This window comes from Balaenoptera ricei, chromosome 11 (genome assembly GCF_028023285.1).
Source record: "Balaenoptera ricei isolate mBalRic1 chromosome 11, mBalRic1.hap2, whole genome shotgun sequence".
Classification (NCBI taxonomy): domain Eukaryota; kingdom Metazoa; phylum Chordata; class Mammalia; order Artiodactyla; family Balaenopteridae; genus Balaenoptera; species Balaenoptera ricei.
The window spans coordinates 33,636,913-33,651,223 of NC_082649.1; the positions used below are offsets into that span (position 1 = coordinate 33,636,913).

General features: G+C 52.5%; 1 protein-coding gene across 5 annotated transcripts in view; it reads left to right on the top strand.

The window, feature by feature from the left end:
• Nucleotides 1-1,188: 1,188 nt before the first annotated feature.
• C11H6orf132 (chromosome 11 C6orf132 homolog) overlaps nucleotides 1,189-14,311 on the top strand; it is a 38,989-nt gene continuing 25,866 nt past the window's right edge. For 4 of the 5 annotated variants that reach the window (XM_059938697.1, XM_059938696.1, XM_059938698.1 and 1 more), the window contains exons 1-2: nucleotides 1,190-1,528; nucleotides 10,935-11,041. In XM_059938697.1, the coding sequence (XP_059794680.1) occupies nucleotides 1,384-1,528; nucleotides 10,935-11,041 (252 nt within the window). In that variant the 5' untranslated portion in view covers nucleotides 1,190-1,383. Of the gene's footprint in view, nucleotides 1,529-10,934; nucleotides 11,042-14,311 lie in introns of all 5 variants that reach the window. The other variant, XM_059938695.1, reaches the window with a different exon arrangement.

Here is a 14,311-nt window from a genome sequence, read left to right on the forward strand (position 1 = left end):
CATTATTTACAATAGCCAAGATATGGAGGCAAGCTAAGTGTCTATCAACAGATGAATGGATACAGAAGATATTTCATTTATATGTATACAGATAAATGTGTATACACACACACACATACCCCAATGGAATACTACTAGGCCATAAAAAGAATGAAATCCTACCATCTGCAACAACATGGATAGACCTAGAGGGTATTATTCTTATTAAAATAAGTCAGACAGAGAAAGCAAATACTGAATGCTATCATTTATTTGTGGAATCTAAAAAATAAACCGAATGAATATAACACAACAGAAACAGACTCACAGATATAGAGAACAAACTAGTGGAGGTGGGGAGAAGGAAGGAAAGAAGGACAAAATAGGGGTAGAGAATTAAGAGGCACAAACTACTATGTATAAAATAAATAAGCTACAAGGACATATTGTACAGCACAGGGAATATAGCCAGTATTTTATGATAACTTTAAATGGTATATAATCTATAAAAATATTAAATCACTATGTTGTACACCTGAAACTAATATAATGTTGTAATTCAACTATATTTCAATTAAAAATATATATTCACTTAGCTTCACAGAAAAAAGAAAAAGAAAAGGAATTTGGTGTTTAAAAAAAAATTCCAGGATTTAGTCATCCTACATGTTCTTTGGAGCTCTGTCAATGAGGATATTTTCCGCCCTAGTCATCAGATCGGGACACTAGTTTTTTGCTTTTTTTAGTTTTTTTATTTATTGCTTTTACCTTTTTTTCTTATGGGCATTGCCTTACAGGCATGGAAGATTCCTGGCCCGCATTTCTGAGGGCCCCTAGAACCCTTCAGCGCGCGCGCTGTTGCCGGCCACTTCCCCAGTGCTGGGCGCAAGAGTCGTTTCCAAAGTTCCGGATCGACCTGGTCACGCACCTCCTGAGAAGCTGAGAACTGGCCTGCGCCCTCCCTTCCCGGGGGGACGAGGGGTGGAGGAGGGGGGCCGGGAGGCGACCCGAGGGAGGGGGCGGGTCGTCTCCGCGGCTGGGCGTGGGCTGGGCGAGGTCCCGGGCCCACCGGGCCCCGCCAACAATGGCCAGTTGTGGAAGGAGGCGGCAGGAATGCGGCCGGGGGAGTCGGGCGGCGGGGCGGCGGGGCGGCGGGGCGGCGGCGGCGGCGGCGGCCGCGGGGCGGGGCCAGGTCGCAGCCGCAGCCTCTTACCTGTCCAGGTAGCTCGCATTTCCCGGCGAGCGGCGGTGCCCGCAGCACCTGTCTCCCGGTGCGCGGGCGGGGAGGACGGCGCGGGGCATGGCCTGGTAGAGGCCCCTGGGGAGACGGTGAGGAGTCCAGTCCGGAGCAGGGCAGGAGGCGGAGGGACGGTCCTCCCCGGCGCCTGCTCGGCCGGCGGCAGCATGAAAAAGAACCAGACGGTGCAGGGCACCTTCAGCAAACTCTTCGGCAAGAAGCACGCCAACCCTCCCGCCACCTCCCTCTACGCCACCAACCCCCCCTGGATTTTCACCCAGGAGGCCCCGGAGGAGGGGACCCGGCACTTCGGTGAGTGCGCCCGGGAGCCGGAGGGCGCAGGGCTGCCGGGCGGTTCCCCCACCCCGGGGGCGGCCTCCCTCCCGGGACTCCGGGCGATCGGCGGCCTCGAGGGCGGGAGACGCGGCAGCGCAGAGGGGAAGGAACGCGTTTGAACCTGCGTGCTGGCCGGGCAGGAGCCTCCGGCGAGAGAGGTGTCTCCGGGAAAGGGAAGGAGGGGCCCCTCTCCACAGCGAGGTCGGAGGCCTTTGCGGGAGTCCCCGCATCTTATCTTAGTCCCTCTTCCGAGGTGTTTATTTTCCCTTCTCTGTGGAAGTTATGTTTGCGTTATTGTTGCCAGAAAGGCTTCCCGCGGTTTGCAGTGCCCTCCCTCACCCTTCCCCCAGCAGTACTGTTGAGTACAGAGTGTTCCCCTGGATCTGAGGACTTGGGGGTGGTCCTTTCAACCCCCCACTCTTTCCGCTTCCTCCGTCCCCCCACCCCCAGTTCCCAGCCGCATTTCTCCTGGCCCGGGGTCACAGGCAGAGAGGGAGCTGCTATCTGCGCGCCCACACACTTGGCTCTGCCCTGGGGAGGCCCAGGAAAAATCCACAGGAGCCACCGCTAGCAGGATACCAGCCTGTGCCAGACACCAAGTCACTGACTGGGGTCACAGGCTCTCGCCAGGTCAAGCTGGGGCCTGGGTTGCCTATGAGCTCAGAGGAAGAAGCCCCAGACCCAACAGGGGAGGCTGAGGAAGCCCCTCCTGACTGCCAGCTGCCCCTGGCCCCTGAATCAGGGTGGTGTGTCTGCAGGCATCTCTAAACACCATGCCCACCCTGCCTTTGGGTTCTGCCTGTGGGTCACCTTATCACTGCATCTCTCTGCAGTTTGTACCCTATATAACTGAGGGGGAATCCAGGGGGTGGGGGCAGGAATTCACTTCTTGTGTATGATTTGAGCTTCTGGGCCCAAGGAGGGTCACCCATCACTGCTTTACCTCACCTGCTTTCATTGTCACCCCATTACCTTCACTGACCTTTATGGCCACTGTGTGGGGACCCACAGAGGATGTTACAGCCTCAACCCCTGCTATTGGATTCACTTCAGCACCCAAGTTGTCACAGTTGGGACACAAGGCACCATGACAGGAGCAGGGCAAACAAGACGTTGCCTCTCTCTGGCCCAAGGATCTCAGACCAGCTGGTGAACAGAGCTGACCGAATGCTGTTTAGCCCTTTCTGAGTCTTTGCTATAAAAGAGTAAGTGCAAAAGGAACAGAGAGAGATGACCTCTGATTGGAACTAGCATGCAAGCTGAGAGGGAAGGGCATCCAGCATTTCGAGAGCAAACAGCAGGAGCAAAGCCTACGAGGGCCAGGGTGGCTTGGAGGCAGGGTTTAGGAACTTAACAAACACACACGTCCTGCCAAGTACAACTCTGTGAGGCCTAAACGCCTCTCCTCGCCTGGGTCCCAAACATTTATTGACCCCTTCTTAGGTGCAAGGTACCGTTCTAAAGTCCTTGTGTTGTTGACTTGTTGAATCCTAGCCTATGATCCTGTTTGACAGATGAGGCAACCAAGGCACAGCGAGGTTAAGTAACATGCCCAAGATCACACAGCTTTAAATGACAGAGCCAGGGTTTTCTCAAGTGTACAGTTCACTGATTTTTTTAGTAGACTTATCAAGTTGTATAACCGTCAGTGCAATTCAGTTTTGGGACATTGCCATTACCCCACAGTTTGCCTCATGAGGCACAGCCAATATTTGAACCCAGGCAGTGTGGCTCCAGAGACCACACTCTTAGCCGGCTTGCAGAGTGGACTTTGTGGAAGGTAATCAAGGGTGAATTTGACTGGAGGGGCATCTGCTTGAGAACACCTCCCCCTCACCCCCCCCAACTCCTTCCCCAAGGGGAATGCCTTACACACTTCTGTACATTTTTGCCTTACATACTTCTCTACATTTTTGCCTGCACTGAACAGACTGCAGGTGGGGTTCAGTCCCTCCAGTAGAGAAATGCAGGCATGGTGCCCTGTCACCTCTAGCCAACTGCTGCCTCCACCAGCAGGGCTGGAGCCCAGGGAGGCACCTCCTCCCGTTCCCCGGGGCAGGGCTGGGTCTCCATCTGACTCAGCCTGGTTGCACCACATGGAGGGGTGGGAAGCAATGTGCACCCAGCAGGATGGCTCTCCAGTGTTTCTGGGGTGTTCCTCAGGGCGCCAGTGGGGGTAGCAGAGGTCTTCCTGCTGAACAGGACATGTGCTCGGAGTTGGGGAGGGGAAGGACCAGTGTTGGGGATTCTGGGATGTGATGAAGATCCCAGACCTGTTTTGGAGTCCACCTCTGTCAATAAGTGGGGGCCTAGCCACTCTCTGAGCCTCAGTTTTTTTCTTCTGTTAAATGGGGCTGGTGTCCAGACTGCTTACAGAATGACTGCTTGAGGTTGATATATGGCAGTGCTTTGAAGAGCATTAAAAGGAAAAACACTAAAACAAGGATTGGCAAATTATAGCCCATGACCTGTTTTTGTAAATAAAGTTTTATTAGAACACAGCCAGCCATGCCCATCATTTGCATATCGTCTGCGGTTGCTTTCATGCTACTAAGGGCAGAGTTGAGTCACGGCAGCAGAGACAGTATGGTTCACAAAGCCAAAAATATTTACTAGCTGGCCCTTTACAGAACAAATCTGTCAACTCCTGCATGATTTATTATTATCAGGGCATTTCCAACTCTGAGCACTTCCTGCTTCAGTTCCTGTAGCTGAGGCATGTAGAGGCCATGATAAGATCTCAAAGGGGTTGGGATTAGAGTTTCATAGGGTCCCTGATTCTGTGACATTCTCTGAGATGCTGGCGGTATCCAGCCCTTTGAGAATAGCCGGTAGGATGGAGGGAGAAGAATCAGTGTGGGAGTGTGTAAGGGAATTAAGGAGTAACCACTTGCTCTGTGGCTACAGTCGTAAAAATCTGTTTGCACAAGGGTAGGCTGGGTGCAGCAGGTAAAATGCAAACAGTCATGTGAAGGTGGTGACAGGTAAATTTTTCTTTACAGGATTTCCCTAACATTTATCCAGTAACTATTAGAAGGGCTTCACTTAATGCGATTGCAATCCTAATTAAGCCTCCTGCAAGCCCACACAAGGGTCTTAAAAGGCTGCACAATTGCTTTTAAAGTACGTGAGAAAGCAGAGATGTAGATCTTTGCAAATCTCATGATAAGGGACTTGCTGCAGCCTGAGACAAGGCTGCCAGTCACTCAGGACTCCTCCCTTGCCTCTTGGATTAGTTGAGCCAAGCTTCTTTATCTACCACCACCCCACCCCACAAATAGGATGCCCTGATTGCTGGGGCCCTTCTTTCTTGTTCCTCCAAAATGTAAATCACCTTCCTCCCAACCACCTAGAACACTTATTTAAAATGCAGATTCCAGGGGGCCCACCTGGGGTACATGAAGTCAGAATCACTGGACTAGGACCCAGATTCTGGACTTTTCACCAGCTCCTGGGTGATTCTTTTATATGGGAGTATTTGAGAATCCTGGGGTTTCCTTCCCCAGATGGAGCTGGGCCATTCTCTTTCCCCTGAGGACTTTTTGCAGTTCTAAATAAATGTATAGGGACTGTCACAGCTCCTTATCCAGGAGAACCCCAGTGCTCCCTAAGGTGGCTACTGGTTCTGGTATTCCTGCTCCTGGGGTCCCCTGACCTGGTGTCTCAGGCCAGGCTAACAGGTAGGAAGCCATGAACCCCAGGGGCTGAGCACATATTTCTGGCCAGGGACAGGCTGGCACCAGCCTACCGAAAGGAAAGCTGACCTGTCCGTGGCAGGGGTGTGAAGGAGATTTTTGTTTACTCCTGTCCCCTGGAGGTGTGCTGTGGTTTGCTTGCAGCTCAGTACACACACACACACACACACACACACACACACACACACCCTCTCTACTGCCCCATTACATAAGCTCCTCTTGTTCCTGTAGTTCAGCTCAGAAAGCCAGGCCCTCCCTTGACCACTGCAGACTGGCTACAGGGTGCCCTTTCTCTCCCAGCCAATAAATTAATAACAATAATAACATCATCATGATTATTATCAGTTATTTATTGAAACAGGCACTATACTAAAAACTATGTTTTCTCAATTGAGGAAACACTCAGAGGTTCAGATAGGTTGAATGACTCAAAGGCATTTCAGCTCAAGGCAGCTCAAAAATTAAAGTGCATCCAATCACCCGGGACCTTGTTAAGATCAGATTCAGATGCACTTTGAGAAGTTCCCAGGTGAAGTCCGGCAGGTCTACAGGCCATACTTTGGGTAGCGTGTCCTAGCCTGGAAGCAGAGGGCCTATTTGCTGCGCTCCTCCCCCCTCCAGTACCCAACCCCAAGGCTCCTCCCGTTGTGCCCGCCCCCCACACTCTGTGGCTCCAGCCCAGCCCAGCCCAGTGCCACCTTCAGAGTCCCCTCTGCGCTTGGACAAAGGCCTCTCTCCGGCGCACCAGGTCAGACCTGCTGGAGCTTGCTGGGACAGACCAGCCTTTTCAGGTTCCTGTCATGTGGCCCTGTTAATTAGCAAGGAAGGGCCTCATCAGCCATTTGTGGGTTACATTCACCTGGGGCCCCCTGCTGCGTCCCTGAAAGGCTGGCCTTCCCCTAGTGGCCAAGGATCAGATACCCCACTTCAGTGGGGTAGAGGTGAGGGTCTGTTTTTGGGTTCTGGGTTACACTGGTCAAGGTAGCAAACTCTCCCAAGCTAGAACACCACCGCTTTTAAGCACCTGGAATTTGATGAAACCTGTGGCCAGTGCTGCTGGGGCCATTTGGGGGCTCCTGGCAATTTGGGACCCCACACCATTACCCCAGCCTTCCTCTCGCCTCTGCTGGCTTTTTTGTCTCCCTTGATTTTGGGAGGCTTCTCCCAAAATGATCCCCATTTGACAGGTGGGGAAACCCAGCCTGAGTCCTCAGGTGCTACATGGAGGAGCTGGGGTGTGACCCCAGATCTGATTCCGAGATGCATTTGTCTCCTCTAGACCTCACCAACTTTCCAGTCTCACTCTGGAAGAACAGGAGACCAAGGAAAGAGATGTTGAATCCCTGTGTGATTTCCTTGCTGTCCTGGCTGTGACCAGAGGGAATTGGATTCTAGAGTCAGGTTGCCTGGGCTTGAATCCTGGCCCCTTTTACTCACCAGCTGTGGGACCTTGGACAGGGGACTTAACCTCTCTGAGCCTCAGCTTCCTCATCTGCCGAATGAGGATAATAAGAGTACCTGCCGCACAGGTTTTTTTAAAAACAATTTTTTTTATTTATTTATTTATTTATTGACTGCGGTAGGTCTTCGTTGCAGTGCACGGGCTTCTCATTGTGGTGGCTTGTTGTAGAGCACGGGCTCTAGAGCACACGGGCTTCAGTAGATGCGGCGTGTGGGCTCAGTAGTTGTGGCTCATGGGCTTAGTTGGTCCGCGGCATGTGGGATCTTCCCAGACCAGGGTTCGAACCCGTGTCCCCTGCATTGGCAGGCAAATTCTTAACCACTGCGCCACCAGGGAAGCCCTGCACAGGTTTGTGAAGGGGGATGTAAAGAGCACTTAAAATGGTGCCCAGCTCGTAATATGGCGTATCAGGTGTTGTCAGACAGTTACATTTTTATCATTCATTTCCTCTCTAGTTTGGGCCTGTCTAGGATCTGGGGAAAGAGCTAAATAACTGTCCCAGAGCTCAGCCTCCATGGAGATCCATGGGCAGCTTTCGGGCTGGGGGAAGAAGAGCATTTTATCAGACTTTCAACCCTGACCTTTGTAAGTAAACGAATGCCAAAGACCCAATGAGAGGTTCCTCCTTTTGGGGAGAAGGAGAAAGGAAAGGCTGGAAGTGAGGCAGCCACTTGTGCCCAGCCCTCAGCTCCCCTAAAGCTGGCTGTTCTCCCCTCCACTTAACACACACACACACACACACACACACACACACACACACACACACGCCCTGCCCCAGACTGAGAGAACCAGGTCAGCCTGTTCGGGGAGAGGCAGCAAGCCACGCGCCATGTGTAAGGCACCCCATTATTTGTGCCTGGAGCCCAGCACTGCAAGTTGGGGACCCCGTTTGAGCCCTGGCACCACCACCACTGCTCTGAGACCTTGGACCAGCCCCATCCGTTCTGGGCCTCAGTCTCCCCATCGGCAAAGAGGGCAACCCAAAGGGTCCAGACTCAGAGCTCTCCCTGACAAGAGGGCAAAGGGCCACCCGCCTCCCAGTGGCTTCCCCACCGTGGGTAGAGTTGTCCAGCCTCCTGTCTGTCTCCGGCTTCACCTCCTCACTGTCCATTCCTTCTTCAAGAGGCCCTCCTTTAATCTCTTCAATTGAGGAGGGGGCTGCTTCCCAGGAAGGCCCATTCTAGTATCCCTGACACTGATCCTAGCAGCATTCATTTACTTCCACAGGAAAATCCCCAAGGTTGGACTCTATTGTCTTTCTGTTTAGTTTTGGACCTTGACCGTGAGGCTCAGAAAGCCCCAGCCCTGACCTTGAACTCTTGGGGGACCCGGCTTATGGTAGTGGCCACACTTGCCTCACCTGCTGGTGTGCCTTGACCAACTGGGAACTGAGCCCAGGTATGAGGGGCCCAGGGAAAGTCTGTCAGGTTCTAGACACACCTCTTTTTTTTTTTTTTTCTTGAAATAACATACGTTTATTATCTTACAGTTCTGTAGGTCAGAAGTCTGACACTGATCTCACTGGGCTAAGACGAAAGTGTCAGCAACACTGTGTTCTTTTCTGGAGGTTCTAGGGAAGAATGTTTTCTCGCCTTTTCCAGCTTCTAGAGGCTGCCTGCGCTCCCTGGCTCGTGGCCCCTTCCATCTTCAAAGCCGGCAGTGGCCAGCTGAGTCTTTCTCACATCACACCACTTTGACTCTGCTTCTCTCATCACATTTCCTTCCCCGACTCCCAGCCACACCTCTTAGAATGGGGAAATCAAATTGCATTTCCAAGAGGTGCCCCCTTGGGAGGGAGCCACCCAGGCCTTCCACTTCTGTCTCTACCACAGCTGCTCGCCTTACACAGGTATTCCAGAGAACAGTCGTATTCTTAGAAAGGGCTCCCCTGCTCAAAACAACCACAAACCAACTGAGACAACAGTGGCTCAGAATCAGGACTGAGTCATGGAATCTGTGAGGTGTGTAGAGTGGGTTCATGTGGGGGTCGGATGGCCCCGGCTCAGATCTGGCTCTGCCCTAACCGGTGTGGGCCTTGGGCAAGCTGCTTCACCTCCCACCCCTCCCCAGCACTGCTTCTTGGCTACAGCCAAGCCTCCCATACCCTCCAGTAGCACCCCTGCCCCTCACACCCCCATCCTCCCATCCACATCCTATAAATGGCGGGATCAGGATTCCCCACTTTGGGAGCAGTGTGTACAGTATAGTGGTTCAGAGGTCAGCCCTGGAGCAGAGACCCCGGCTTCACCACTTACTCTGAGGCTTTGGGCAAGTTATTAGATCTCTATCTGTGCCTCAGTTTTCTCATCTGTAAAACGGGGATGGTGATCATACCAATTGCAAGGGGCTGTTTTGAGAATTAGATGAATTAATAATGTATAAGATGCTTAGAAGGGTGCCTGGCCCATTACAAGTGTTCAATAAATTCTACCTAGTCTTATATTATTACTGCTGTTATAGTGATCAACTTGCCAGATTGCTTGCTTCTAAAACTCCTAGGCACACAATAAGAGTAACTATTCATATTGTGGTAACTCAGCTGCAGAAAGGATGCTCCCTAGACCCCAACACGGGTGCAGAGATTAAATAAAATAATGAGAGGGAAGGTCTGCTTGGAAGCATGCCTGTGTTAGTCCCCACCCCACCCCCAGTATAACGTCTTGGTGATCAAAACAGCACTATCTAGAGAATGTCCCAGGAAATCCTGGTGTCAACACACAGATGCTTAGAAGCCAGTGAGAATTGGGTGGGTTTTAGTGGTAGCTGTTGGGGGTGTCCAGTTATTTCTACTTTTCTTGTTTCTGATTGTGCCAAATCTGCCCTCTTACAAGCCCCCTCTCCCTCCCCACCCACCCTCTGGCATCTTGGTCTCCAGCCTTAGGCATGGAGCCTGGCAGCCACCACTGGGGAATCGTGTTTGCCCAGAGTGGACGGGACGGGACGGGACGGGGCAGCGCTGGGAACTAGAATTTCCGGGGACATGGGGAAAACTCGCCATTTTGGCCCCTTTGAGAAGTGGAGAATCTGGAATGTGCCAGCCGACTCTCTGCCAGGTAGGGCAGCACATAAAGGACTCTGTGTCCCGTTTCTGGGGTGCTCCCCGGAGCCTCCATGTCACAGTCAAGGCCCTCTATGTGGGAATCTTTAAACTCTTGCACTTTTCTCCTAAAGTCATGTGCAAGAGGCAAAGTAACCACCATTCATCCAATGTTCCAGTTAGTAGGATTCTGGTTAGTTGGAATTTTGACCTTTCTCCTCTTTCCCCTCTGGCTATAGAGGAAGAGGAAGTCCCTCGGCCCCGGTAAATGGAGAAAGCCCTCCTTGCTCATGGCCCATGTAGTAGGAGGTCCACAGTGACCCCTGCCTCTCGGAGGTGACAGTGTGTGAAATTCTCATCAACGTGTGTTAAGAGTCATGAGGGAGATTGGTTGAGAAAATGATCTACAATAGATCCCACTACTGTAGAAACAGCCCAGAGCACAGGTCCAGCAACTAGAGGAAGAGAAAGGTCCTGTATTGTCTTCCTGCAGAGGACGGGACCACATTTACTGGCACTGTCATTGTTCCCATTGTACAGATGGGAAAACTGAGGCCCAGAGAGGTTAAGCCACATGGCGAGTCATTGGCAGAGCTGGGATTTGTACTAAGTCAGGTGGAGCCTACCGTCCTATTTCTTCTCTGTCCTCAAGGGCGCATCAGATGGAGCCATGCCCCCAACCATTGATGGTTTGGGAGCTAAAGAAATCTTGGGTTAGAGGAGTCCAGAAGGTGGGTGCTGGGCCACTGGGCGGCCTCATCTGCTCTGCTTGTTCCAGATTAGAAATTCAAACACTCAAGAGAAAAGCCAGCTTGTTTTCCTCCCTCTCTCAGAGATAAGCTTTAGCTGGGGCCTTGATCAAGCTCTCAGGGCCCCAAAAGGAGGGACTTGTTGTGGGAGTGAAGGCTCAGGACCTATATGGGGTGGATGAGGAGAAAGAGGACTGCTGGCAGCTGAAAGCCTCAGGAGACCCTAAGAAACCGCCCCTGGCGTCCCTCCCAATCCTGCTTCACTTGGTCCCAAAAGCACACGCCCCACCCGTAGGATCTTGTTATATAAGAGGTGCTGGGCTGGGTCCAGCAGGGGCCACTGCATGGCCTGATTAAACTCAGTTTTCCTGATGAAACTCCATTGGCCCCTGTGCCTTTGATCTCCAGCTCATGGTCTCCCCTCACTTGTCTCCTCTAGACGGCATCTATTATGGAGACAACCGATTTGACACAGTGAGTGAGTCAGGAACCGCCACGCTGAAAGCTCGGCCAAGAGTCCGGCCCCTGCTGACCTTTCTTCCACTGGTGAGTACGGTTCTGCCCTGAGGTCTGTGGGTCTGCTCTGGATGGGCCACCTTGGCTGCCATAGAGGAGGGAGCCTCACCTGCCCTGGCCCAAGTGGTCATCAGCCTCACCCTCTGTCCATTCCCTTCCTTCCTAATGCCAACCCAGGGTGGCTACTGGGAGGAGGCATGGCTCATGGCAGCAAGGCTGGGATTAGGGGTGTCAGTTCCTCTGAGTCGAAACCTAAGGAGAGGTTATGGGGAAGTTGCGTGCAGAGGCAATGCAGCAGTGGGTACCTCCAGCTCAGCAGGATTCATATTCCACAATCACCGATGGCTGACTGCTCTGTGCCAGGCCCTGCACTGGATGCTGGGATTCAGAGATGATTGAGCCAGCATTGCTCAAGGAACTCCCTGCTCAGTGCAGGGGATGAATCAGTAAACAGACTATTAGAACATAGGCCAGAGCAGGAGTATCCAATCCAGCTACAGGGCAGTGATCAAGGAAAGCTTCCTAGAAGAGGTGGCACCTGAACTGTCTCGAAGGTCAAATAGCAGTGACCCTTGGGAGAAGGGCATTTGGGACTGATTTGTTTGTGGGTCTGAAACTGCCAGAAACCAAAAACTCCCTTCTGGAACATGTGGTTGGGCTTTTGTTCTCTAAAGGGAAAGACACTCAAAACAACTGCTCTGTGACTGGGTTTTCAGGGACAGCCTAGACCAGCGCCATCCAATAGAAATATAATGTGAGCCTCATGTGTAATTTTATAATTTCTAGTAGGTACATGATAAAGAGATAGGTAAAATTAGTCCAAAGATGATCATTTCAACATTTAATCAATGTAGAAAATACTGAGATATTTTACATTCTTTCTTTCATACTAAGTCTTCAAAATCTGGTGTGCCACATTTAGAGCACACATCCCACTTCTGACTAGCAACATTTCAAGGGCTCAATAGCCACTTGTGGCCAGTGGCTACCGTATGCGACAGCCCAGATTTAGAGCCTAAACTGTCAGCCTCATAAATTCCAGGTTCACTACTGTCTGTGAGACCTGGGTCCTGGTTGAGACAATACAGTCACTGGGGTCACAGCATCCCATACCTCCATGGGGCTCTGTTCTGCCTCGACTGACAAGGCACCTAATCCTGGTCTGAGTTCTCAGGGGCCCGTTAGACCTCACGACACCCCATGCCTCAGTCCGGGGCACCCACAAGTTCTGTCCAGCACTGCCTAGCACAACCATCTCCCTCTCACCATCACTGATTTTTTCTGGGTTGTCCAAGCTCACCAACCAGACCCCGAGATTCTTTGTGAGAGGGACTGAGTCTTACAGTTTCCTTGCTGCGACCCCAAGGCCTGTATGTGGAGGGCTGAGCACACAGACCTCTGGGAATACAACTTTAAGTAATTTATTTTCTGCTTACAAAAGCAATTCACGGACATCACAGATGAATAGAGAGGGTACACCACCACCAACAAAAAGTTATAAAGCAAATGAGTCCACCCCTAACTTTGTTTTCAGAGATGCATAGAACTGTTACAGGGTTATCGCACCCATACATGCAGATGAAATAATTTTGAGATTTTTCTATCGCTGGAGGTGAATTCGGTTCTCTCCCTTCACCTACTCCCAGCACACATACTAAGAACTACAGTGGTGGGCGCCCAGGGCTGACACACCAGTGCCTGTTCTGGTTGTTAAAATATTTAAATAAATGGCTGTTTCCCCTTGAGTGGCTCTTGCTGTCCTGGCTCCTCCCTCAGATCTGCACCAGCAAGTAAAGGGTTAATGCGGCACAGCTGAGTTTGTTCTGATGGGCCGGCATCCTGTATCCCTGCTCCCACCCACCCACCCACCCACCCACTTTGGGCCCCTTCAGTAATCAGTGTAGGTCCCTGCCTTTCTGCTCTCCTCCTTTCTGGCTTGGGTCCTCTGGTTTGGATCTGGTCTGGGCCAAGCAGAGCATGACTGGGGGGGCTGCACCGGGTTAGGGACTGCTGGCTGGTACTGGCTTGGGAGCAGTCCTTCCGGGCAAGCCTCAGACCCAGTCCCAGGAGATGGGGCTTCTCGCCACCAAACTCACGGCCCCTCACTGGTGAGGGCGAGGGAATGAACGCACTGTGAACCCACAACTTAAAGGGGCCTTGTCGGGTCCACACCAGCCTCACTTTACATTGGCAGGAACTGAACCCAGAAAGGGAAGGTCATTCCATGCCATCGGTGCCGGCTTGGTGGCTTGTGTGGTCCTAGCCAGTGGCAGGGCCGTGCGATCGTGGCTAACACGTGGGGGGCACTTCCTGTGTGTCAGGCACCATCCCAAGTGCCTCGCATGTGTTAACAGAGTCATTGGAGCCACCCTCTTGGGAAGATGCTGCTGTGAATCCCCGTTTTACAGGTAGAGAAACTGAAGCACAGGACGGGGCAGTAACTTGCTTAAGGACAGGCAGCTCATAAGTGGCAGAGCTGGGATTTGTAGCCAGGCTCCAGGGTCCGAGTTCTATTCAGGCCGTCCTATCTTCCCCTCCACCCACGGCCTAGAAGTTTTTTTTCTTCCCTCCCAGCACGAGCCCGCAGCACCACCTGCATCTCCCGTGTCTGCCTCTCTGAACCCCTGCCTGGCAGCCAGGGCTTTCTGGGCACCAGGGCTTTTGCCTCTGTAGGGTCATAGACCCCTTTGAGAGCATGAGGAGGCTATGAGGCACGTACACGTAATTTTGCTTACAACTCCAGCAGAGGGATCTCAGGCCCCTGGAAGCCCACCTATGATGCACCTTAAGATTAGGAACCCTGGGCATGGTGGCCCGTATCCCGGGGACATGTTTTACTCCTGATTCAGGTCGTAAGATCCAAAGCAGCCCCAATATCCTTCATCACCGGCGCCTGGGTTGAGGGGAGTCCGACTCCTCTCCCTTAGGCTCTGGGCTGGGTCCTTTGCTTTCTTCTAGCTGGGGCAGGAGGCCGGGAGAATGAAAGACAGGAGGACAGAACTGTGGGTTCACACACAGACACACGTGCGCACACCCTGACCCCCAGCCCCACCGAGTTGGGGCAGGGGTGGGGAGCTGGGTCGAGGCCAAGCCCTGCCTGACACTGTCCTAACCAGCTGGGCCTTGCCCCTCCCTCTCCTCCCTTCCCACACTCAGGGGGCACCTCCCAGGCCAGGCCATGCTGGGGCAGGTGAGGCTCAAGGCGGCGATGCCCGTGACAGGCCCATGCTCTTCCTTGAGCGCCGTCCGGGCCAGGCCGTCTTCTGGGAGCACTGTCGCTGTCAGTACCTCTCAGGAGCC